At 57.5% G+C, this 23396-nt stretch overlaps 11 protein-coding genes across 12 annotated transcripts; 7 read left to right on the plus strand and 4 right to left on the minus strand.

Annotated features, from left to right (window-relative positions):
* Positions 1–436: 436 nt before the first annotated feature.
* On the plus strand, positions 437–4150 carry IUM83_06231 (Structural maintenance of chromosomes protein 3; the record flags this gene model as incomplete). Its single annotated transcript, XM_067930418.1, has 2 exons — positions 437–3907; positions 3980–4150. 2 exons carry the CDS (start codon positions 437–439, stop codon positions 4148–4150), a joined length of 3642 nt encoding a protein of 1213 aa, XP_067800303.1.
* Positions 4151–4273: 123 nt separating this feature from the next.
* IUM83_06232 (Phosphorylated CTD interacting factor 1, WW domain) lies at positions 4274–5811 on the minus strand (the record flags this gene model as incomplete). Its single annotated transcript, XM_067930419.1, has 3 exons — positions 4274–4564; positions 4630–4762; positions 4838–5811. The coding sequence occupies 3 exons, from the start codon at positions 5809–5811 to the stop codon at positions 4274–4276; spliced, it is 1398 nt and encodes a 465-aa protein (XP_067800302.1).
* A 1649-nt stretch (positions 5812–7460) lies between these two features.
* IUM83_06233 (60S ribosomal protein) lies at positions 7461–8630 on the plus strand (the record flags this gene model as incomplete). The annotated part of the gene is made up of 1 exon (XM_067930420.1): positions 7461–8630. The coding sequence occupies one exon, from the start codon at positions 7461–7463 to the stop codon at positions 8628–8630; it is 1170 nt and encodes a 389-aa protein (XP_067800301.1).
* A 324-nt stretch (positions 8631–8954) lies between these two features.
* On the minus strand, positions 8955–10429 carry IUM83_06234 (dolichyl-diphosphooligosaccharide-protein glycosyltransferase subunit; the record flags this gene model as incomplete). Its single annotated transcript, XM_067930421.1, has 2 exons — positions 8955–10289; positions 10355–10429. 2 exons carry the CDS (start codon positions 10427–10429, stop codon positions 8955–8957), a joined length of 1410 nt encoding a protein of 469 aa, XP_067800300.1.
* Positions 10430–10717: 288 nt separating this feature from the next.
* On the plus strand, positions 10718–11340 carry IUM83_06235 (ribosomal protein L7/L12; the record flags this gene model as incomplete). The annotated part of the gene is made up of 2 exons (XM_067930422.1): positions 10718–10945; positions 11029–11340. 2 exons carry the CDS (start codon positions 10718–10720, stop codon positions 11338–11340), a joined length of 540 nt encoding a protein of 179 aa, XP_067800299.1.
* Positions 11341–11782: 442 nt separating this feature from the next.
* Positions 11783–12844, plus strand: IUM83_06236 (Mitochondrial inner membrane protease ATP23; the record flags this gene model as incomplete). Its single annotated transcript, XM_067930423.1, has 6 exons — positions 11783–11888; positions 12014–12147; positions 12236–12370; positions 12458–12541; positions 12631–12690; positions 12773–12844. 6 exons carry the CDS (start codon positions 11783–11785, stop codon positions 12842–12844), a joined length of 591 nt encoding a protein of 196 aa, XP_067800298.1.
* A 218-nt stretch (positions 12845–13062) lies between these two features.
* On the plus strand, positions 13063–14225 carry IUM83_06237 (protein fam206a-like; the record flags this gene model as incomplete). Its single annotated transcript, XM_067930424.1, has 4 exons — positions 13063–13286; positions 13370–13508; positions 13578–13922; positions 14004–14225. The coding sequence occupies 4 exons, from the start codon at positions 13063–13065 to the stop codon at positions 14223–14225; spliced, it is 930 nt and encodes a 309-aa protein (XP_067800297.1).
* A 148-nt stretch (positions 14226–14373) lies between these two features.
* On the minus strand, positions 14374–15702 carry IUM83_06238 (N-acetylglucosamine-1-phosphotransferase subunits alpha/beta; the record flags this gene model as incomplete). The annotated part of the gene is made up of 4 exons (XM_067930425.1): positions 14374–14457; positions 14525–14758; positions 14853–14899; positions 14970–15702. The coding sequence occupies 4 exons, from the start codon at positions 15700–15702 to the stop codon at positions 14374–14376; spliced, it is 1098 nt and encodes a 365-aa protein (XP_067800296.1).
* A 1176-nt stretch (positions 15703–16878) lies between these two features.
* On the plus strand, positions 16879–17352 carry IUM83_06239 (Reticulon-4-interacting protein 1; the record flags this gene model as incomplete). The annotated part of the gene is made up of 1 exon (XM_067930426.1): positions 16879–17352. One exon carries the CDS (start codon positions 16879–16881, stop codon positions 17350–17352), a length of 474 nt encoding a protein of 157 aa, XP_067800295.1.
* Positions 17353–17719: 367 nt separating this feature from the next.
* Positions 17720–18556, plus strand: IUM83_06240 (Mitochondrial Carrier (MC) Family; the record flags this gene model as incomplete). The annotated part of the gene is made up of 1 exon (XM_067930427.1): positions 17720–18556. One exon carries the CDS (start codon positions 17720–17722, stop codon positions 18554–18556), a length of 837 nt encoding a protein of 278 aa, XP_067800442.1.
* A 132-nt stretch (positions 18557–18688) lies between these two features.
* Positions 18689–23313, minus strand: IUM83_06241 (WD repeat-containing protein 19; the record flags this gene model as incomplete). Of its 2 annotated transcripts, none has more annotated exons than XM_067930429.1 (6): positions 18689–18886; positions 18975–22070; positions 22136–22309; positions 22372–22470; positions 22546–22686; positions 22774–23313. In XM_067930429.1, 6 exons carry the CDS (start codon positions 23311–23313, stop codon positions 18689–18691), a joined length of 4248 nt encoding a protein of 1415 aa, XP_067800443.1. The 2 variants fall into 2 exon arrangements, with proteins under 2 accessions (XP_067800443.1, XP_067800444.1); XM_067930428.1 differs by having other exon boundaries at positions 18689–18904.
* Positions 23314–23396: the final 83 nt, after the last annotated feature.

A 23396-nucleotide genomic window follows, 5' to 3' on the forward strand; every position in this document is an offset into this window, starting at 1 on the left:
ATCTATGTGGATGTTTGATTGTGCGTATTTTTTTATGGTTTTGCCCTGAATCTGTTAGTTTCGGTTCTGCATAGTCGTTTGCTTTTGGTTGTGTCCTGATGTGTTTGATCTTGTCCTATAGCATGTTTGATTTGGGCCGAGACTCGGCTGTGAAGACCCAACAAGTCGAGCCTTGAGCTTGGCGCACTAGCCCCGTCCGTTTTCGCGAGTGACTTTACCGGTGACCAAGCCTGTGTTTCGTCAAGCCAAATCACAGCGTTTGTGGGGCTAATAGTGATTCCCCTGAGAGAATGTCTTTGTCACTCACCCATGTATTTCGTACTTACCGCGAATCCCTGCGGCAACCTTTTCGCCGATCAAAAAGGCAACCACCGCCATCAGTAGGTAGGTAGGTAGCTCGTCCATCGCCTGCCGCCGCGTCGCCAGCCAGCCAGCGATGCACATCAAGCAGGTGGTGGTGTGCGGCTTCCGCAGCTACAAGGACCAGGTGGCGGTGGAGCCCTTCAGCCGGCAGCACAACGTGGTGATCGGGCGCAACGGCACGGGCAAGTCCAACTTCTTCGACGCCATCCGCTTCGGGCTGCTCACGTCGCGCTTCGCCAACCTGCGGCCGGAGGAGCGCCAGGCGCTGCTGCACGAGGGCGCGGGCAAGCACGTCATGTCGGCCTACGTGGAGATCGTGTTCGACAACAGCGACGGCCGCCTGCCCGTGGACGACGCGGAGGTGGCGCTGCGCCGCACCATCGGCGTCAAGAAGGACGAGTTCTTCCTCAACCGCCGCCACATCACCAAGAGCGACGTGGTGCACCTGCTGGAGAGCGCCGGCTTCTCGCGCTCCAACCCGTACTACATCGTGCAGCAGGGCAAGGTCAACGCGCTCGCCGTCATGCGCGAGCGCGAGCGCCTGGAGCTGCTCAAGGAGGTGGCGGGCACCAAGGTGTACGAGGACCAGCGCGTCAAGTCGCTCAAGATCCTGCAGGAGACGCAGACGCAGCGGGACAAGATCCAGGAGGTCGTGAGCTACATCGAGGAGAGGCTGGCCGAGCTGGAGGAGGAGAAGGAGGAGCTCAAGGAGTACCAGCAGCTCGACCGCGAGCAGCGCGCGCTCGAGTACACCATGCACGAGAAAGAGCTGCAGAACGTGCGCGCCGAGATCGAGACGCTGGAGCAGCAGAGGCAGGACGAGAGCGCGCGCTCGACGGATCTGCACGAGAAGCTCATGCACGTGCGCGCGGACATCAGTCGGATCGAAAGCGACCACCGCAGCAAGGAGCAGGATCTGGCGCTGCTCCTGGAGGAGCAGAAGAGTCGCGAGAACGAGCGCAAAGGACTCATGGAGGCGAGGTACAAGCTTGAGATGGAGGTGCAGGAGCTCAAGGAGCAGATCCGCATCGACGGCGTGCAGCGGTCGGCTGTGTCGAAGGAAGTAGAAGCGGTGAAGCGGGAGATAGAGGCCAAGTGGGCGCAGCTGGCCAACGAGATATTGCCCGCGCTTCGACAGGCAGAGCAGACGCACGACCAGGTGATCCGCAACCTCCAGGAGTGCAGAGCGCAGTCGGAGCACCTTATCGCCAAACAATGTCGGAAGAGTCAATTCCACACTCAACAACAGCGCGACGACTATCTCCAGCATGAAATCAGTGATATTGAGAGCGTAGTGCGCCGGAAAGAGGCCGATACGGCAGCGGTACGGGATTCGGCTGAAGGCTTAGCCCAGTCGATTGAGGGATCTGAGCGAACACTCCAACAGGAGATTGAAGAGCTGCATGAACACCGCCGCCAAGTGGATGCGGTAGGCAGAGAGGTGCTGCGTCTGAAGGAGCAGCGCAATATTTTGAATGAAGAGCGAAAAGCGAAGTGGCGCGAAGAGAACCAAATATCGTACGACGAGAGGGAACTGAAGAAGAAGCTGAACGACGGAGAAAATGCTTTGCAGAGTACGATGGCATACGATGTTCGCCGAGGTCTCCAGGCAGTGCGTGAGATGCAAAACCGTATCCGTGGAATATATGGGCCGTTGATCGACCTCGTGAAGCCGGTCGATGAACGCTATTGTATCGCTGCGGATGAGGCTGCAGGTGGTGCTCTTTTTCACGTCGTGGTGGATACAGATGACACAGCAGCGCGGATTATGCGAGAACTGGACAAGAAAAATCTCGGCCGGCTTACATTTTTGCCTTTGAATCGCCTCAAGGTGAAGGAACAGTTTGACTATCCCCGCAATGACGACGTAGTTGCGCTGGTTGAGAAGCTTGAATTTCCTGCTGAAGTTCGCAAAGGTGTTATGGCTGCTTTTGGTAAGAAATTGCTGTGTCGGGACTTGGATACGTGCGTACGCTACGCGGAACAGACAAACATGGACTGTTTGACACTTGACGGTGACATGGTTCATCGTCGTGGCGCTCTTAATGGTGGCTACAAGGATTTGCGGCGATCGCGCACCCGAGCAATGATGGAAGTGAAGCAAGCACAAATCGACCTGGAAGGCGTGACGAACAGAGCCCGTCGAGTGCAAGCAGAGGCCCAGCAAGCGGATCAGCGAGTGACCGGTGTGATCAGCGAGATTCAAAAACTAGAGGCCGAAAAACACCGCGCCATTTCCGCGCACAAGCGCTTGTATGATCAGATCACTCGACGCAAGAACCACATTCGCACTGAGAAGGATAATCTGGCGCAAAGAGAGCGGAGCTGTGATCTTCAAGAACGGGAGATCAAGGAGTTGGCTGCTAAAGTTACATCGCTTCGTGCGGAGCTTCTTACTCCGATGCAAGACGCCCTGACAGCTGATGAGCAAGATTTGTTGCACTCCTTGTCTGCCAAGATTTCTCTGTTTGAGGCAGAAGAGCGAGAACAGAGACAGCGAGTCGAAGAGATCCGCTCCAAGAAAGAGGGCATTAAGACAGTCCTGGAAGAAAACCTGGTCAGACGTGAGAATGAGCTGTCACGACAACTTGGCGAAGGAGTTGAAGAGCTGGCAATTAGTGAGCGAGAGGAAAACGTGAAGGCTAAGCAGATTGACTTCGATGACGCGTCACGTTTGGTGGACGACAACACGTCATCTCTGAAAGAACTCGAACAGAAAATTAAGGAGCTGCAGCAGGAAATCGCGAATGAAAATGCGCAGGTTGATGCACTGAATGGGGAGGATGTATCATTAAGTGACCAAATCCAGCAGGAGGCTCGGAGGGCAGAGAAAGTTTTGAACAAGCGCCGTCGGCTGTTGAAGAAGCGTGAAGATGCAACGAAAGATATCCGCGAGTTAGGCACGCTTCCCATTTCTGAGCTGGAGAAGTTTAAGGATCTACCGTATCAAGACGTGATCAAACAATTCAAGCGCCGGAATGAGAAGCTGAAGAAGTACAGTCACGTGAACAAGAAGGCTTTGGACCAATTCATGAGCTTCAACGAGCAGCGCGCAACACTTCTGGAGCGTAAGTATGAAATTGATGACGCGTACAACTCCATCAAGGACCTAATTGACGTGTTGGACAAGCGAAAAGATGAGGCAATCTTCCGTACTTTCAAAGGCGTGGCGGGTTTCTTTTCGGAGGTTTTCCGCGAGTTGGTACCAACGGGAGAAGGCAAGATGATCCTTGTCGGAGCTGACACAAGCCAAACTGACGGCGCCAATGATGGTGATGCGTCACTAGAATCGAATGTTGACACGTACTCTGGCGTGCAGATCAAAGTGAACTTCCGCGGAGAGGGAGATTCCTACTTGATGCAGCAGCTCTCGGGTGGTCAAAAGGCACTCGTGGCTCTTGCATTCATCTTTGCTATCCAGCGAGTCGACCCGGCCCCCTTCTACTTGTTCGATGAGATTGATCAAGCGTTGGATTCGACTCACCGAGCCGCTGTCGCGGCACTTATTCACCGTCAAGCACACTCGAAGGACAGTCCGGCCCAGGTATGCGCGGTCTATCTTTCTTGTGTGCTAGTGACGTTAGTGACACTAATCACTCTTGGTTTGTGCTTGCAGTTCATCACATCGACCTTCCGCCCGGAGCTGGTGAATATCGCCGATAAATTCTACGGAATTGGCCACCAGAACAAGATCAGCAACATTTACTCGATGTCGAAGGAGGAGTCCCTTGACTTCATTTCCAATATCATGGCGGAGGAAGAGGGCGTTGCGGAGTCGCAGCCGTAAGGATTAAATCCTCGTGCTATCTATCTTTTTCACCGTTTGAAGCAGTTTTAGTGAGAAGACCACCAGTAAGCCATCACTCAAGCATAAGGCACTCTATTCTATCTGGCATCTACGATAGTCTTGTTAGTCTTTTGCTGATCGAACACGCTTGCCAGACTTGCGCAGACCCAGAGCATCACGCTCGTCAGCCTGCTTGGACTTGAAGGCGCACTTGAGGCTCTCCAGCTTTTTCTCCGTCACAGGCCACTTGTTGCATGCCTTGGAGTTTTGCCAGAAGAAGACACTCGTGTCGAATGATGCGATGCGCCAGCGGGTCTTCCTAATCTGCTGCTTCCCCTCGCAATAGCCGTGCTGCTTTTGCGGAATGAGGAGGTGCATCTGGTTGTAGCGACTCGCGTTCAGTTGTTGCCATCCCTGTCCATCAACGACCACAAGATGAGCAAGTTTATTCACAACCAGCCTGCGCAGTGAGTCGTTACCTCCGTCTCTTGCCATGCCGGGATGATGACGATAAATGCCAAAGGCCCGTCCGCGGCAATGAGCAATGCAGTCATGTGGTCTGCCATCCTCTTGATCACCTTGGGGATGAAGGGCGGGTTAGCTTCGAAGCATCTGCGATCAAGGTCACAAATCCAACACAATGTCAGTTCTAAATTTCACACGACAACGACACTCGTCGCCTCGTACCCGGAGCGCGGCGAGAAGTCGAAGAAGCTGCCCACACTTCCGAACACAAAGTCCGTGTCGAGGAAGGCGCTGCAGAAGCGCGAGTACCGGCAGTTCAATGGGGACGCAAAGCACTCCATCTTGCAGTCGAACTCCTTCAGCAGCACGTCGAAGCACTCCTCGTTCAGCGCAGCCTGGAAGCCGCCGCCGTCCAGCGAGTCGTACCGCAGTAGCAAACAGAACAGCGCGCTCTCGAAGCCGCGCTGGTCCTTGGGCGCCATGCTCGCCCCGTCGCCGCCCAGCCCCTGCTTGCGCGCGTACATCTCCCGCACCTTGGCGAAGTGCGCGGCGCTGAGCTTGACCGTCGAGTTGCCGTAGGTGAGCTGGCGCATGCCGTCCTCCGCCACGGCCACCTGCACCTTTCTCTTCTTGCCGGCCACCAAGTCCTGCTGGCCGAACCTGCGCAGCATGCGCTCCGACTCGCGCGTGAGCTCCTTGCACTTCCTGGTGGCGCCCGACTTGGTGGCGCCGGCCTTGCGCAGCTCCTCGAACAGGCCGCTGTAGTCGCTGCCCGCGTGCGGGATCAGCGGGTCCAGCTCTTTCACCGTGAGCTGCGACGTGAACTGCCACGTCTCGTAGGCCGAGTTGGGCAGCTTGCCGACGCCCAGGTCCTCGCCGGCGCGTCGGATCTTGCTGCACAGCGCGCGCACCGTCTGCTGCCGCGCAATCTCCATGGCTGGGCTCACGGAGCGCGCGCGCGCGGCCTCCTCCAGCGAGCGCAGCGCGGCGGCGTCCAGCGGCATCTGCTGCTGCGGGTTCCAGATGCCCGACGGGGGCGTGGACGACGCCGGAACGGGCATCTCTCGCTCGCGCTTCTTGCCCGAGGCCTTAGAGGTGTGAGCGGCCACGGACGCGCTCTTGGAGGCGGCGGCGGGCGCCGGCGCGTTGCCCGTGGCCGCCGCCATGGACGCTAGGATGGCTTCCAGCGGGTCCATCGTTGATAAATGGACACCACCAACGCGCTACAGTGGCACGGCACTAAAGCGAGGAGGCAGATGACGTTGAAGTTGTTGGGCTCTTCAGTAAGTGTCGTTCCCAGCGAGCTGCATACCGACGCAGTGTCCGTGGACAAGAGTGCATTACGCCGTCGCTTACAGGCGCCGTCAGTTCTGCTAGTGACAGCATCCGTTAGAAGGAGGAGTCGATGTGTGTGGTATGTTCGATCGCTGTTTTCCGGGTATTTCGAGTACATGTAGTGAGTGGATACTTGAGCCCCGCCAAGACGCACGGAAAGCTACGAGAATGGCTCCTCAAACTCTCACCGCTGCAGAATGATTCAGGCTTGAGAGGCCTTACCTAGCCCCTTTCTGCATCATCTTCAGCGGCGTGTCGACTTCTTACTGTCCCTGGCAGTGGTTCACGGCTCCAAATCGTGAGTAAGCTGGTGATGTCGAGATTTTCGTGGAACGAGAAGTTTGATCCGAACATTTTCAACTCAATGAAGATCACGGTGGTAGATTCGTGCGTTCTTACAAAACGCCGTGGCATGTTGCGGCAGATTCTACACAATACTTTAATTTACACAAAAATCTACAGTGTACTCAGTACGCTACGCTGAACGGCCCGCACGAAAGCATGTCGGGTGCCCCTCATGATTTTTTTTACTAGGTGCTCAAACGAAACTGCGCTGTCGTCACCGACCCTTTGCGGTAGATATTCCATATCGATAACAGGATGCTTGATCAGGACGTAAAACCTGTTCAAGTGCTGAATGTACTCGCCCAATACTCTCGCCGGCTAGTGACATGGCTTTCTAACGACACCCAGACCCACCAGGAAGAACTAAACGCCCGACACCGCCTCGCTGATTGCCGCACCGCCTTGCTGTAGCCTTCATGCGCCTATGACGAAGCCTGCATTGACCCTAGTGGTGCAACCCCAACCACCCTCGACAAGGAATCTGACCTAGCTCCACTGGTGTTACATGTACTGCCCGCGCTGCTACTTGCTCGACCGTGAAAAGTTCAAAACACCAATGCCCCAAAGTGATCTAGACTCCACGATGATACTTCTACTCGCGACTTAGATGCGTTCCGCTAATCACTTAATATGTGATGTTCTGCAGTAGACTCGAGCTTTGTCGTCTCCAAACTAGCCTCGCTAATCGGAATTTCAGCCTCCACAAAACATCCAGCAGCAGCACTACAATACCGGCCTGCAGTGATATTGCGCAGGAAGTATGACCCGCTAGCTGATCAACTCTGTCTGCCAACGTACTGCGGTTTCAACTCGTGTGGCACAACAGCCGACACCTTTTGAAGACGAGTTGTAGACAAAGGCAATGGCCCCTCCTCCCCAACAAAGCGAAAACGCGCTGATGAAATCGTTATGGCAGTGCGTTCGCTGTATTCACGCAAGCACTTCGCTCGTGCCGAACTTGCTGTTGCCCCTCGGCGAGTTGAAGCCGGCCTGTCCCGTCACTATTCATTCTGTAATAACCCCACATACATATGTAATAACAAGTAGTATTGCCACTCGCCTATTTCCGACGCAGTGACTGGCTGGAGGCGCTTCCTCTCTATGGCCGCCAGCGCTCGGCTTTGGGGCGAGCACTTTGAGTTTTGCAGTAACTCTCGTATCAAGTATGGGTCACCGTAAGTTCGAGGCTCCTCGCCACGGCCACCTGGGATTCCTGCCCAAGAAGCGCACCAAGCACCACCGCGGCCGCGTTCGCAAGTTCCCGCGCGATGACGCGTCCAAGGCGCCGCACCTCACGGCCTTCATGGGCTACAAGGCCGGCATGACGCACATCGTGCGCGAGGTGGACCGCCCCGGCTCCAAGGTGCACAAGAAGGAGATCGTGGAGCCCGTGTCCATCGTGGAGACGCCCCCCATGGTCGTCATCGGCGTGGTCGGCTACCTGGAGACGCCGCGCGGCCTGCGCACGCTCACCACGGTGTTCGCCGAGCACCTGAGCGAGGAGGTCAAGCGTCGCTTCTACAAGAACTGGTACAAGTCGAAGCGCAAAGCCTTCACCAAGTACGCCAAGAAGTACCAGACGGCCCCCGCCGACATTGAGAACGAGCTCAACCGCATCAAGAAGTACTGCCAGGTGGTGCGCGTGCTCGCCCACACGCAGATCCGCAAGGTGAAGCTCCGCCAGAAGAAGGCCCACCTCCTCGAGGTGCAGGTCAACGGCGGCTCGGTGGCCGACAAGGTGGACTTCGCCAAGTCGCTCTTCGAGAAGCAGGTGCCCGTCACGGCCGTGTTCGCCAAGGACGAGATGATCGACGTCATCGGTGTCACCAAGGGTCACGGTATCGAGGGCGTCATCACCCGTTGGGGCGTCACCCGCCTGCCGCGTAAGACCCACCGTGGTCTGCGCAAGGTCGCCTGTATCGGTGCCTGGCACCCGTCGCGCGTTCGCTTCACGGTGCCGCGCGCTGGTCAGCACGGTTACCACCACCGCACGGAGATCAACAAGAAGATCTACCGCATCGGTGCCGCTGGCGACAAGAAGTCGTGTATGACCGAGCAGGACCTGACGGAGAAGGACATCACCCCGCTGGGCGGCTTCCCGCACTACGGTGTGATCAACGAGGACTGGCTCATGATCAAGGGCGCCATCGTCGGCACCAAGAAGCGCGCGCTCACCCTGCGCAAGTCGCTCCTTGTGCACACCAAGCGCTCAGCCCTCGAGGAGATCAACCTCAAGTTCATCGATACCTCGTCCAAGTTCGGCCACGGTCGCTTCCAGACCGCGGAGGAGAAGGCCAAGTGGATGGGCCCTCTCGCTCGCCAGAACCGCGCTTAAGTCTTTTCCAAGGCTTCTGTGCAGCTTTGCTAGGCGGCAAGTGCCCTTCGAGGCATTTGTTGAGTAGCGTAGCACCTGTGCCTCATAGGGAAACCATAAGCAAACGAAGATACTGCTCTACTGCAAACTCTTATTTTCTGGTTATCTTTTTCTTCAGTGTTGTCGATTGAGCCAAGTACAGACTGATTGCCAATGCAATGCACCGAAATCAACATCGGACACATGACGCTTCTCGTGCATTTGGCTTTACCAGCGGTGTTCGACAACACACAGGTCCCCAAAAACTCACAGTTCCTGCACCTTGCCCGCTTTAATCATGTCAACTTACTCGGTCTTCTTCTTCTGCACGGGCTTCTTCGCGATGCTGATGTCCAGACGGAAGAGGAACATGCACACGATGAAGAAGGCCAGGAAGCCCGACACCAACAGCAGCGGCTCGTGCATCATGAAGTGCTTCGGGAACTCGAAGGTCACCTCGAAGGGCACGTTGTGGGCAGCCACCACGTTCTTCTTGTCCAGAATGACCACCGGCCGGCCGATAGCGGGCGTGTCCAGGTACGTTTGGCGCGTCGTCTCGCTCGTGCCGTCCAGGCTGAACGGCACGTTCACCTGCACGTTGGTGGCGCCCTCGGGCAGGATCACCTTGACGGTCAGGTCATCGACAGAGGCGCCCTGGACGGGCGTCGAGAAGTCGACCTCGAGCTTGAACTTGTCGCCGACGTGGGTCAGAACCGAGTGCGTGGGTACGGAGTAGCCTAGGTACCATTGGCTCTTCCAGCCGCCGAACAGAGGGAAGCGCGGCTTGAACTCCAGCTCCTGGTACGAGCCCGTGCGGCCGGCGGGGCGCAGGCGCGACGTCGAGATGTTGCCGATCTGGTCGCGGTAGTACACGTTGACCGAGTCCTTAGGCAGATGCGCGTACATCTCGTGGAACGAGGCGCCGCGCTGGTGCAGCTGCACGTAATCGTAGCGCGAGAAGCCGCCCTTGAGCTTGGCGCCCGTGTGCTCCATGTCGTACACCTCCTCGAAGGACACGCGGCCCCACATGGACACCTCGATCTCGCGCGTGAGCTTGGTGATGGTCATGAAGGGCGCGTGGTTCTTGTAGTGCACGCTGAGCGGCGCGGCGTCGACGCCCGCCTCGAAGGCCTTGATGTCCGCGTACGGTCCGAGAGTGACCACGGAGCCCTTTCTGGAGATGGGCTCGGCCGCCTGAACGCGCTCCACGTTGCCCGAGGGCAGCTTGAGCTTGGTGGTCTGCGTCTTGGTGAGGTAGGGCGAGGCCACGAGGTGGCTGGCGTCGAAGAGCACGAGCTGGTCGTCCTTCTGCGAGACCTCGGCCGGGTAGGGCGTGAGCACGCGCGTGAAGTAGGCCGTGACCTTGACGGAGCCCGTCTCGCCCTTGGCCACGGGCTTCTTGAGCAGCACCGTGTAGAGCGCGGCGTCCTCGGGCGTCTGGGCCTTGGCCGCGTGCTGGCGCGTGGCCGGCACGATCTCGCACGGCGTCTTGCCGCAGCGCGCCGACACGTAGGCCAGACGCGTCTCCAGAGCACGCGGGAAGGCCACGTCGTACTCGGTCACCTCGGCGGCGGCGTCCGAGAAGGAGAACTCGGTGTGCTCGCGCACCACGTGCTTGGTCAGGTCGAAGGTGCGCTTGGCCTGCAGCAGAGGACGCGCGTTAGGGCGACAGGGTCAGACAGGGACAGAACGGTGACTGTGCGTACCGACTGGTTGATGACCTCGGCCTGCACGGAGGCCAGCACCGCGGCGGCCGCGAGCAGCAGGAAGCGCTTCATCATGCTCGGCGTCGTGGACGGCGCTCGAGTCTCTCTGCGTATCCCCCCAACTCGACACGTAGCAGATTGATCCTCCGTCCCTAGCCCTGATAGCCTCGCTGCGGTTGGGCAAAATGCTGGAAGAGAATTTTAGCCTGTGACAGGAGGGAATTGGCCGCAAACGCGCGGGGACTGGACGAAAAGGGAACAGCGCGGTTCGTGGTGGTCACGGGCGCAGCAGCTCCGTGCTCATAGCCGCTTGTGGCCCCAAATTCGCGACCGTCCTCCAGCAGCGCCTCCGTCGACGTAAGAATGCTCTCGCGCGTGTCCCGAGTGGCGCTCCGCAGCGCGGCTGCGCGCCGTGCGAGCGCGAACGGCCTGCGTCTGAGCCAGGTGGCCTTCTTCTCCGAGGAGGCGGCCCCCAAGGTGCCCGCCACGGCCGAGGAGGAGCTGGCGCTCACGCCCAAGGTGCAGACGGTGCTAGACCAGATCCTGGAGCTCAACATGGTGGAGATCGCCGAGCTCTCGCACGCCATCCAGGTACGACGACGCAATGCAGTGCAGTGCAGTGCAATTACTTCTGTGGTAGAGGTGCTGAGCTTTTTGTTTTGTGGTTATTGCAGGCCAAGTTCGGCATCGCCGAGTCCGCGTTCCAGGTGGGCATGGGCGGCGGTGCTGCCGGCGGCGCCGCCCCCGCCGCTGAGGAGGCCAAGGAGGAGAAGACGGCCTTCGACGTGAAGCTGGTCAGCTTCGACGCCAAGAGCAAGATTAAGGTTATCAAGGAGGTGCGCGCGATCACCGGTCTGGGCCTCAAGGAGGCCAAGGAGCTCGTGGAGGGCGCCCCCAGTACATTAAAGAAGGACGTGAAGAAGGAGGAGGCCGACGAACTCATCGAGAAGCTCAAGGCGGTGGGCGCGGTCGTGGAACTGGAATAGAGCTCGGGCTTTCGTGTCTCCCGCGGGGCCGGCGCCGACCTTAGTCGGCACCTCGGCGGGGCAGCCCCACAGTTAGCAGCGTGTTTGGTGTCGCTTTGCGTCGTCTCTCCACAGGCCTATATCTTGCATAACGATGCTCCGACTATTGCAAACCTTACTACAGTATACACGAAAAAACAGTTTTGTCCCCAGGCGATCTTCGTGCAACAGCAGGAGCAACATCTTGCATCAGGCCATGTCAATCAGGGAGGAGGACGTCTACGAGCCCCACGATAAGCTGAGACCGTGCGTTTTAAACAGTGAGGTAAAATTGCATAGCCAATCATGCTCTTGTTCGATTTATCTTCACGTTTCCATTGGCCGTCTTCCAAGCTATGACTTACAAGCGTGATACAGTTGCGGCTGTCATTTTGACCCACTGAGCTTGCATTGGCAGGCCGAAATGGAGGCGCTCAAGAAGACGTTCAAGGGCGCAGCCCAGGGCCTCAGCGAGGAGGAGCAGCGCCACCAGAAGTGCGAGGACATGCGCGAGAAGGCGCTGGCCAAGTGTACGTGCTCCGTCTCCTCCTACGCCCTCTGTAGAGCTGGAAGAGCGCTGTGTGTGACGTCTGACGCGTTTGCTACTGCTACTGCTATTTCTACCGCTGTCCGTCTCCCGCGTTGCCATCACCAGGCTCGCGCATTAAGTTCCTGGTGGACGCCATGGAGAAGCTGGGCTGCAGCCTGGAGCCTGGCTTCTTCTCCAGTGTGGACTGCGAGGGCAAGATCAACGGCGGCTTCCACCTGGACAACGAGGGCAAGCCTGGCGTGAGTGGATGGTGACGGGTGTTGAGTAGTGGACACTGACTGAAGGAGTCGTGTATTGCGTGGCTGCTGCTGTTTGTTGCTGCTGCAGGTGGTGCTGTGCCAGAACCACATCCCAGACCAGGAGTGGATGGATCGCACTATGGCACACGAACTGATCCACGCGTTCGACCACTGCCGCAACAAGATCGACTGGAACAAGTGCGAGCACCACGCCTGCAGTGAGGTGCGGCGCTGTGCTCTGTTGTTAGATGCATTTTCAAGTGGATATGGAGCTAACGGATGTTTCTATCCAATGCTGGCGACCGAGTAGGTCCGCGCCGCAGCGTTGAGCGGTGACTGCAATTGGAAGTACGAGTTCTTCCGCAAGAACTTCAACGTGAACCAGCAGCATCAGGTATGCACTCTACTGTCACGCATTGCTGCAATGGCGTACAGTACCGCTGACGTCGAGGGTTGCTACGTTTTCATTGCTTTACCTGGTAGCTCTGCACGCGGCGACGAGCAAAACTGTCCATCGAGCAGAACGAGGCGTGCAAGGGCAAGGTGCGTGCTTGAACTCAATCGCCACACTATCATATTCTTCTCGCATTGACAAGGTTCTCTTCTCTTTCTCAACCAAACACAGGCGGACGAATGCATCGACAAGGTGTTCGAGTCTTGCTACCGCGATTGGTCACCGTACCGCGAGATCCCATAGTCACCATTACGCTAAACCACAGAAGCCAACACGCTGCTTCCAGCGCCTACCAGACCAGGCTTCACCCTCATGCCTGGCAGCTTCAGTTGATCTACACCGACCCTAAATAGAGACACCATCTGCAATGTCACTTAAACTGATCTGTTACGGTGCATCCTCAATACACTTGAGCAGAACACCAGTCGATTGATAGACGCAACCAATTCAGCTCATCGACAATGGCGACGACGCAGTCAGTGGATGCAGCCGCGCCGCCCGCGCCCCCGGCAATGAAAGCCGAGGAACCGATAGTTCCAACGTCTTCTCCACCTTCTCCCGCCCCTGTGGCCAAGAAGCGGCGCGTCGAGAGGCGCGAGCGGCTGCGCAAGAGCGCTCTGTGCAAACACTTCGGCAAGCCCGAGGGCTGTCCGTTCGGCGACAAGTGCAAATTCGCCCACGGGAGGTGCGTCCACTGCTGCTCATTGTTGCAATCTCTCCCTGCTTCTCTATTTGGTGACGATGAGTGTTCTGCTGTGTGTGTTGTAGGTCGGAGGTGAATGACAGCGACTCGCACTCGGTGGCGGCCCAGCGGCGGCTCATCCGGGAGCAGGCCATCCATCGGACCGAGGAGCAGTTCCAGACAGCGGATGCAGGCGCCGTGACCTCTAAGCGCAGGGGCACAATGGTGGGTTGCAGTGACGCAATTGAGGAGGGGAGATAGGAGGCTGACAGTACTTGCTGCTGGTGACGACAGATTGAGCGCTACTACACGGAGATGTTTTCGTGTGACACCAACGGCAAACCCATGGAGGACCAGTACGTGCACATGCACTCCAACCGCCTGTGTGTGGTGGGTGTGGCCGAGTCGCACCCAGTGATGCAGGAAGAGATCATGAGTGTCGAGTTCGCGCAGAGCGTGCTGGACAGCCGCGTGACTGGCAAGAAGAAGAAGGGTGGGCAGTTCATGCTGCCCAAGACGGTGCTCTGTGTGCTCAAGTGCAAGAGCGGCCACGAATTCACGCTCTACAGCTGCATCCGGGGCGCGCTGATTGAGGTCAACGAGCGTCTGCAGACGGAACCGGAGCTGCTGAAGCAAAAGGTGCGTCTGCTGTTAATGGCACTTGTTTGGCCTGGCAGCTTGAGGTGATAATGGTTTTCTTCCTGCTTGACTTTGTTACAGAACCAGTCGGATGGCTATCTCGTGATCATTCAGCCGAAGAAGGTGGAGGTCGCCGAGATCCAGGAATCACTTCTTTCCAAGGACGAGTACAAGCAGTTCCGTACCATCTCACAATCGACCGCGATCAAGACTGGAGACCCAGCTAACGATAATCCCGTTGAATTGGTACCGGCTGAATGGGTCACAGAGTCAAAATCGGAGCCTGTACCAATGGAGGAGTAGATACTGAGATCATGACTGTGACAAATGCATTCTTAGCATGTCAGCAGTGGTGTTTGGTTATTAGTAGGACGGCACACACGAATAAGAAGCAAAACAGGAAGTGGCTGTGTTGAAGATAGCAATGCAGCACCCTACCTCCACTCAGTGCCTATGCTTTCTTCTTTCTAATGACTACGTCGAGAACTGACCGGATGAATTTTGTCATCTCGGACCTATTGAAACTCAGTTCTTCCTGTAAGCACGAAACCACAGTCATTAAAACTCCAGAAAGACCTTTTGAGCAACTGCAGACAACGTACTCGTAAATATGATGGCACGTGAATGCTCGTCGCAGGGTTGTCGCTCGGAAGGTACTCGATTTCACTCGAGGCGATCGCAGGGATAGCCAGCTCGAACTCAAATTGGTTCCCCGTCGCCGAATCCTTGGTCGTGCATACGATGTCAGTGCAGTCGTCGCCTTCTTGGTCGTCGTCGTCGGTCGATTGAATTAACCGAATGTCCGTGCTTGTCACCAGGCGGTAGATCTCCAGCAGCTGCAAAGTAGCAGCAACAACAAGAACAGCACGCAACACCGTGTCAAGATAACTGGACCGACCAACCCGTAGAATAAAAGCTGAGAGCCCGAACTTTGTTCGCCTGGCCAAGCTGAAGGATGGCTTCGCTGTTTTGCATGGCTGTCCACAAAACAACTCAACTATCAGTAAAATATCTAAGAGCATATCAGCAGCTCAAGATAAAAAATACCTGCAGAGGCCGAAGCGGCAGCGGCGTTCACCGTCACGACGTCGTCGGGTCCTGTGCTCCTCTTGAAGGATGCGAACTGCGACTCGAGCTCCTTGATGTGTTCCCGCAGCGCGGCCTTCTCGGCGTCCGCATCGTCCCTGCTGCGCTGCTGGGCCTCGATCTCGCGCACCTTCTCCGCCACGATGCGGTCCACCTCTTTCTGGCGGCGCTTGCGCTCCTCCTCCGCCTGCCTGGACAGCGTCGTGACGTCGCGCTTGAGCTTCTCGATGAGCTTCTCCTGCGTCCGCTTCTCGGCCAGCGCCAGATCGCGCACCTCGTTCAGCAGCTGCTCGCTGTCCAGCTCGTACTGGCGCTTGCGACTGCGGTGCTTCTCCTCCAGCGCCGCGCGGTCCTGCGCCGCGTCCTCGTCGCGGGGCGCGGCCGTGAGCTCCTCCTTCTTCTTCCTCCTGACCGGCCCCTTCTTCTCCTCATCCTTCTTCTCCTGCTTCTTCTCCTCCGGAGCCTTGCGGGTTCGGCCGCGCTTCTTCTTGGGCTGCGGCTTGGGCTCCTCCTCCTCCTCGTCGCTCTCGTCCGCGGCGGCGCTGGCCTCGAACTCGGCGTCGCTGTCGTTGTCCTCGTAGTCCCACGAGCTCTTGCGGCGCCGGCGCTTCTTGGGCGTTTCGCTCTTCTTGGCGCGCGCGCGCTTCTTCTCCCCGGCGGCCGGCGCCTTCTTCAGGAGGCCGTCGCGCGCCATCGAGCTAAGCGAAATTGCGTATTTGTGACTTTTTGAAATTTAGCGAATATGTTTATTTTGCGACTTGGTATTTGTGAATAGGGTCGTTGAAGTGACTTTTTTCTATGAACTGCTTACGGAACAGACGTACCAAGCCTATCGAGGAAGTATCCTGTTACCACGTGTGGGGCTGAACAATTTGATTGTGGCGCTGCTGATTGTTAACTGTTGGTCAACTGCAGCAACCGAGTTATTCCTTCGCAAGCAGCCTGCTCTCGAACGCGCGGTGACGTTGATATACGACGCCATGATCAGTTTTGGGATCATGACAGTTGTGCCCCTGATGATTTTTGTGCCATACGTCGAAGCGTTCAACTTTCCGAACAAACTGTTCAAGAATGGTGACTTTTTGTACGATCCCGTCGCCATCACCAAGTTGGTTCTCGAGAATCGTCTAATATTCGCTTCCGGCCTCTTCGATTTCGGCACCAAATTGATTCCGCAGCTCAGCATCATGCTGTCATTGGTGACAGTGGGCGAGTTACTGGGGCGTGGCGATGTGAAAGTAATTCCTGGCGCGTCTAAGGAAGCAATTCATTCCTTAGCAGTAAAGTCCACGGCCGCCAAGCCGGAGGCTGACAAGGTTAACACAGAAGTTCAGGATGCTTCTAATTCCCAAAGCTCGGGTCAGTGGAGGAGCGTTCAACTACTGCTCAAGTGGAAAGATGGCATCGCCATCACGTTGTTTGTCATCTGGGGGACGATTATCCTCGCTCTGCATGCACTGGCTGCACACCGTGCATCGCACTATGAGGTCGTTGGCTATCGCGCAGTGACTCGACCCTGGTTCTCTGACGGAAAGGAACCGTGCTCCAGTCTGGTGTACGATTGCCATGCGCTCGGCACAGTGACGCCAAACACGACGTCGTTCAGTAAAATGGACACAGCTGCACTCTCTACGCTGGCCATTGTGCACTGCCCAGCCCTAGTAATGCCTCCTGGCATCCAGCGTTTTAATAACCTTGTCATGATTCACATCTACAACTCGACCATCGTCAGCTGGGACGCTGACAGTTCCATCTCCGCAACGGCTCACACGCGCCTGCTGCCCGTGCTGCTCGGCAAGACAAACATGACTGAGTTTCCGCAGGGATTGCTGCAGCCTCTTCCTGCGACCATGATGAGCGTGAAACCAACCTGACCAAGATCCCAGCCGACCTGTACCTGCGGTGGCACTTCTTGGCCAGGGTAATATTCGAAAAGAGCATCCTGACCGAGATCCCGTACCAAACGATCTTTCTCCCGCCCTACATGTTATCGTTCGCGGGGAACCGGATCGAGACGATTCCGGAGCTCGCGATGATGCCTCCGGGCATGGTCATCCCCGAGCTGCTGCTCAAGAACGACCCGCTGAAAGAGCTCCCAGCGCAGTTGGTGGGCCCAACGGCGCTCATCATGTCGCTCAACGTGCAGAACACGTCGGTGAGCTCGATGCCGGAGTGGGTGAAGACCCAGACCAAGGTCATCTGGGCCTACGACACGCCGTTCTGCAGCTCGGAGAGCAGGGATCCCGCACTCGCGCCCAAGGCGATGTGCTTCGAGCGCCCAGCAGCGCAAGAATCCTCTTTCCCCATGTACCTGTTCGAGGCGCTGTACCCCTTCGATGCATAACTAGCAGGTAGCGAAAAATAAAAAAGGAAATACAACGATAAAGCTTTCACTCAAGACGTAGTCGTGCCGACTACAGAGCATGTAGTGCAACAACTTGGACGCGCCCTCACTTCTCATCGAGCGCTGTGCCTCCCATCCACCGGCGTCCTGAGACAATGCTCCAGTCACTCCCCACGTGGCCGACAAGTTCAACGCGTTGAAGTTGGCTAAGTCGCCGTTGCGGCGCCGTAAGTCCTTGCATCCGCAGTGATGTGCAGCACACCACGCTCGTCTTCAAGCGCTCCTATCCCACTTCGACCTCCATCGATCGTATCATCTCGTAGCTGCTCGCTCGCTCGCTCACTCGCTTCCCTTCCGCCGCGGCCGAATGGAGTGGCTGGACATCGCCAAGGACCTGAACGCCGGCACCATCGGCGGCGTGGCGGGCATCGTGGCCGGCCACCCGCTGGACACGGTCAAGGTGCAGCTGCAGACCAGCCGCGAGGCCGGCGCCGGCGTCGTGCGCACGCTGCGGCGCGTGGTCTCGTCCGAGGGCGCCGCCGGCCTGTACCGCGGGCTGCTGTCGCCCATCCTGAGCAACGCGCCCATCAACGCCGCCGTCTTCGGCGTGCAGGGCCAGGTGGTGCGCGCGCTGCAGCGCTCGGACGCGCCGCTGGGCAGCGCGCAGCACTTCGCGGCCGGGGCCAGCGCCGGCCTCGTGCAGGTCGTGTTCGCGGCGCCGTCGGAGCACGTCAAGATCCAGCTGCAGACGGGCGCCATGGGCGCCGAGCACAGCTCGCTGGCGGCGGGGCGCGCCATCCTGCGGCGGCACGGCGCGGCCGCGCTGTATAAGGGATGGCAGGTGTGTCTGCTGCGCGACGTGCCGGCGTTCGGCGCCTACTTCTGCGGCTACGAGGCGGCCAAGCGCGCGCTCACGCAGGGCCGCAGCGAGGACGAGACGGACCTGAAGCTCATGCTGGCCGGCGGCGTGGCCGGCATGCTCTCGTGGATGGTCAGCATGCCGCAGGACGTGGTCAAGAGCTGCGTGCAGAGCCAGCGGCTCGACGGCCCGCAGCAGGGCGTGGCGCAGATCGCGCGCGACAGGATGCGGCTCGAGGGTCCCGGCTTCTTCTTCAAGGGCTTCAGCGCCACCATGCTGCGCGCCTTCCCGGTCAGCGCCGTCACCTTTCTCGTCTACGAGAAAGTCATGCAGTTCATGTCCTGAGACGAGGACGTCGAGTTGAGTCGAGCGCGACTAGCGGGAGATGGGGACGGACACAAGTTGAAGCGGGCGAGAGTGGTAACGTACATGTATTTGCAAGATAATAGACCACCAAGTAGCTAACAACCTGCAGCCCTAGGGGGACGCGCCGCTGTCCGCAGCCTCCGGGGCCACCTCGTCGTCCAGCACGACTTCGTTCTCCGGGACCTTGTGCAGCTCCTCGGGCGTCAGCGGTTGCTCGCACATGGGGCACGTCGCGTCCGTCGCCAGGTGCTCCACGAACTGCGAGTGCAGGCCTGGGAACGTGCAGCGCGGACACTGCGTCCAGTCGTCCTTGACCATGTGATAGCCCTGCAGACAGCAGCAAGTTGTTAGTTTGACATACCAGGTTCTGAAGTGTTGAGGCCCTCAACGCACTCACCGTGACGATGCAGTACGGGATGGAGTTCTTGCAGGTGGGGCAGTCCAGGTCGGCCTCGGCGAGTTCGTGCGAGCAGTACGGGCACGGGGTTCGCTCGTCAGGCGCTTGCTCCTTGTTGGGGCGGCGCACGATGGCCTCGATCTTGCGACGGATGTCCTTGTCCATCGAGCCGCGATATTCGGGCGTGCGCATCAAGGTCGCGGCAAAGTCGTAGCTGTATGCGCGCAAACCAGCACGCTGGCACTCGATCACAGCCGAAATGAGGATGTTGGCGGCGTGGGTCGGGAATTTGGACAAATGCTGAGCTACTCGAACGAGCATCCGCGCTGCCGGGCCGTGCTGAGATCGCTTCACGAGTTTCTTGACCAGCACGTAGCTGTGCAGCAGCGATAGAGCGTTTTGAAGCTCTCGAGCCACTCGAAGGTGACGAGCGCGCAATTGGCGAGATGTCTCGACCAGAACATCGCGCGCCAGCTTGTAGTTGCCCAGCTCCTGCTCCTGACGAGCGATGATCACCGCAGTCTTCGCGGCTTGAGTGTAGTTGCCCAGGGCCAAGTACAGCCGGAAGATGTGGTGCGGGTCCTTGGGAATGCCGTCTTGCTCGCCCATTAAATGGTCAATCAGCGTGTGCGTGAGCATGTCGTTGCGAGCTGCACCGACGACTTCAATCGCGCGAACGAGTGCAGTATCCGCGGCAGATCCGCTTCCGCCAGCTCCACCTCCGCCTGCGGCACTGCAGGCGAGCAGCAGCTTCAGCGCCTTGTGGTAATTCCCAGCAGCCTGGTAGAACTCGGCGGCGCGTTCGGGCGAAGTTCTCTCGTAGTGCTCCGCCACTTGCGATGCCCTCGAAGCAGACATGTCCTCCTGACCCAATGTAGCCGCGAAATACTCGACCTCACGGTGCTGCTGAGCCAACGCGAAGGCCTCGTCTTCTTTGTTGGCCAGCAGCAAGAACTCGATGGCGTTGGGATAACGACCGGCCTCGGAGCAGTAGCGTGCCGCTGACAATGCGCCCTCGGACGATTTAGTCTCGCGAACGATTTCAAAGGCGCGCTCGGCGCCATCGAGGTGTTCAAGCTGTAGACGGACGACATTGTCCATTTCACCAGCTCGTTCGTAAGCTTCGGCTGCAGCGGCGAATTCACCTGCGGCCTCTTTAGCCCGAGCAAACTGTGCATGCACTTTGGAAGCCTTGACTCGAGCCATGAGCGGCGCTGCACGAGCCAGGTTCTTCATCTGCACAAAGAGCTGAGCAGCTTTCTCCACCTGGCCACCCTGTTCATACAGCGCTGCTGCTTCGGCGGTCTGCTTCATGGACTCCAAGATGGCAGCGCACTCTTTGAACACTGCGGAGTCTCCCAGCTCCGTAACGAGTTTAATGCCACGACGCAAGTCTCCCAAGCGGAAGGTGCACCTTGCAACACCAGCGAGACTCTGCATGTTCAGCTTGGCGGCAGCTTCTGGTTCTGGTGTCTTCGCTAGCGTTTCATCACGGCTGATACTCTCAATCGCATTGGCAGCGTGCTCATACATCCTCAGTGCGGCGTCAAACTCACCGCGGAATTCGAGCTGTGTAGCGTATGCAGCACTAAGTTCCGGCACGAGGTCGCGCGCGAGAGAATCAGCCAGCTTCAATGCTTGTTCCCATTGCAGCAGGTGCCGCTGCATGTGTAGAGCTGCCAACGGGTCACTCGAATTCAAGAAGAGACGACGAGCTTCACCATAGTCTCCAAACAACATGCACACGTGCCCTGCCAGTAGGTTCTTCTCCTCGATATCGGCTAGGCGATCGAGACCAAGCACCATACCGGAGTCTCCCAGGGACCGATAAGCTCGACGAGATGCTGGAATATCAAGCGTGTGCATGGCACGCCCAGCAAGAGCAAGCCAGTAATCCCGCTGGTCGATACGCGAAGCGAGTCTCCATGCTTCATCGAGCCGTAAGAGGCTGAGGTTCTGCCTGAAGGCTGCTTTCTCGGGATCGCCGCCTCCAGTCGAGGTAGGAGGAACTTTGCGAAGCTGGTCGTGTGTCACTGCGGTTAGTGAGGCTAATCGACCCCCTCCTGATGCGTGTTGACACGTAACAATTCCGTCGCTCACGAGAATTGGCTCCAAGTCGGACGGCACGGGTGTTGTTTGCGGAGCGATAAGTACGTCGCCATCAGGGAGAACCTCAAGGACGCCAAGCTGAGTAACTTCAGGACCCCGAATCGTGGCGTCTGCCAATTGGAAGACTCCCATTTCCTTTGGCTGAAGCGCAATGAAAACCTGCTGATCCACCATGTCCCAAAGCACGCCCGTAGTGCTGGTAGGCAGGTTGGGGACGCTCATGGTCTCGCGCGTAGCTACATTGAGTATGTATCCGCGTCGCTTAGTGTCGAGGAAGAAAACTCGAGTGCCGGTTTTGTTCGGTGCGAGCTGCACAATTCCCACACCATCTTCGTGACGATATGTGCAGCCGTCGAGGAACTGCCAAGCGTTTAGGTAGAAGAATTGGATCGATCCCGTGCCGTTGGTGGTTGAGTAAATGAAGAAATCCTTCGTGAGAGCCACAGCACTGATCTCGCTGTTGCGTTCGTCTCGACCTCCGCCTGAAAACACCTTCCCATGCTCGCCCTGTAGTTCACCGCCGTTCGTTGGCGAGTTCGATCCGCTGGTACCTCCCGGCTCAATGAGATGCAAACTAGCTTTTCCGTCGCAAAGCACAACTGCGTAGTCGCGGTTAAGCTTCATGCTGGCAACTCGTCCGAGGTACTGCTGCTCATTGACCAGCGCATCAGCTGAAGATCCGTCGCAGCGGTAAAACCACACGCGATTATTCATGCCGACTGCAACGTGGCGAGGGCCGATAGCCACGAACGAAGGCTCCACAGACAATGCAATGCGAATCGCACCACTGCTACTGCTTCCGGTCTCATTGCGGCGCGTGTCGACTACACTCAACTCACGTAGCGAGCTGAGATAAGCGACATAGTGGCCGTAGTGGTCGTGAATGCGAGGCATCCTTGCCAAGAAGTTGAGCACTGTCCCGCCCTGAGTCGCTACGGTCAGAATTTGTCCATCTGACGTGAAACTCATCAAATGAGCCTCATTTTCCTGTAATACAGACCCGATTCGTTAGTGTGGAATACAAGCGCCCATAGTCGTAATCGACAATGTACCTCTGTGTCAGAGAGCTTGATGGAGTCTGCGGCGACCTCAGTGAAGGTGGTCATATCGATCACCTTGATTCCACTTTCACCGCTAAGCGCCACTCGATCAAGCGTTTGTGAGTAGCAAGCAGTGAAAATTCGTTCCGAAAAGAAGCGGTGGGACTGCAACTCCTCGCCAACTTCCTGCAAATGTTCAGAGAAGGTTAAAGTAAATGGCTTTCGTTCAGCACTGAAGCTGCACTTACATCGATCTTGGTGGAGATGACAATGAGGTATCCCTCCGAAAAGGCAATCATGATCATGCCGTCTGCAAACCACTCGATGAATATGATGTTGCCGTAGTGCTACGAACACGAGATCGCATCACCTGTCAGATTCGAAGACCACCCAACTTTCGAAGAGCAGTTGTGCTAGCGTACTGTCTGGAAAGTGAGTTCGACAGGATTCGATGGATCCTGCAAATTGAACAGGATGATCGCCTTTGACAGCGCAATTGCAATCAACTGCTCTGCTGCCTTCATGGAGTCGCCACGCTTTCGTCCGAACTTGATATCCCACGGCTACGCACCCCACCAGAGGCAACTATGTTAGAAAGCGAGCAAAGGCTCCAAATGTTTGGACAAATATTGTTAGCAAAATCCACTAACCGTGTGGCTGAGCTCGCGTTGTTCAATGGTGTCACCCTGCGGGTTGCTAACCGTGAGCATTCGATCTTCGCCTCCCAGCACGAGTTTGTCATCCCCGTTCCACGACCCGCACAGAATGCGTCGCGAGTGTTTCCCCACAACAGGGACGAGCTTCCGGGTGACCTTGCTGTACAGCACCAGGTTCCCCTTCTGGGTCCCCACCGCCAGCAGCGATCCTTCTCGGGACCATCGAGCAAACGTCGGGTCCTTCAGGTTCGTGTCCAAGCTCAACGTGGAGCGCGTCCCATTGTCCCATAGAGGCACGACACTGCTCCCCTGTTGCAGAATAGCAAGTGTGCTACCTTCCGTGTCCCATTCCAGCGCAATGACTGGTGCCGTCAGGTCCAGGCCGATTTCGTCGTGCTGTTCACCCTGGCGGTCGAAGATGTGGACCAGCCCGTTCTTGCCGGCCGTTGCCAGGAACGTCCCGTTGGGGTGCCACGCGAAAACCACGGGCCCCACACCGTGGAACTTGGACGCCAACTTGAACAACTTCTTCATCTTCTTGACGCGAGATCAAGACTGGTGAAGGGCCACCAAGGACGAAAGCGTCTCTTCAAGATTACAGGATCCGAGATTGGTAT

The sequence above is a fragment of the Phytophthora cinnamomi genome (assembly GCF_018691715.1).
Source record: "Phytophthora cinnamomi strain GKB4 chromosome Unknown Contig1, whole genome shotgun sequence".
NCBI classification, from domain to species: Eukaryota; Oomycota; class Peronosporomycetes; order Peronosporales; family Peronosporaceae; genus Phytophthora; species Phytophthora cinnamomi.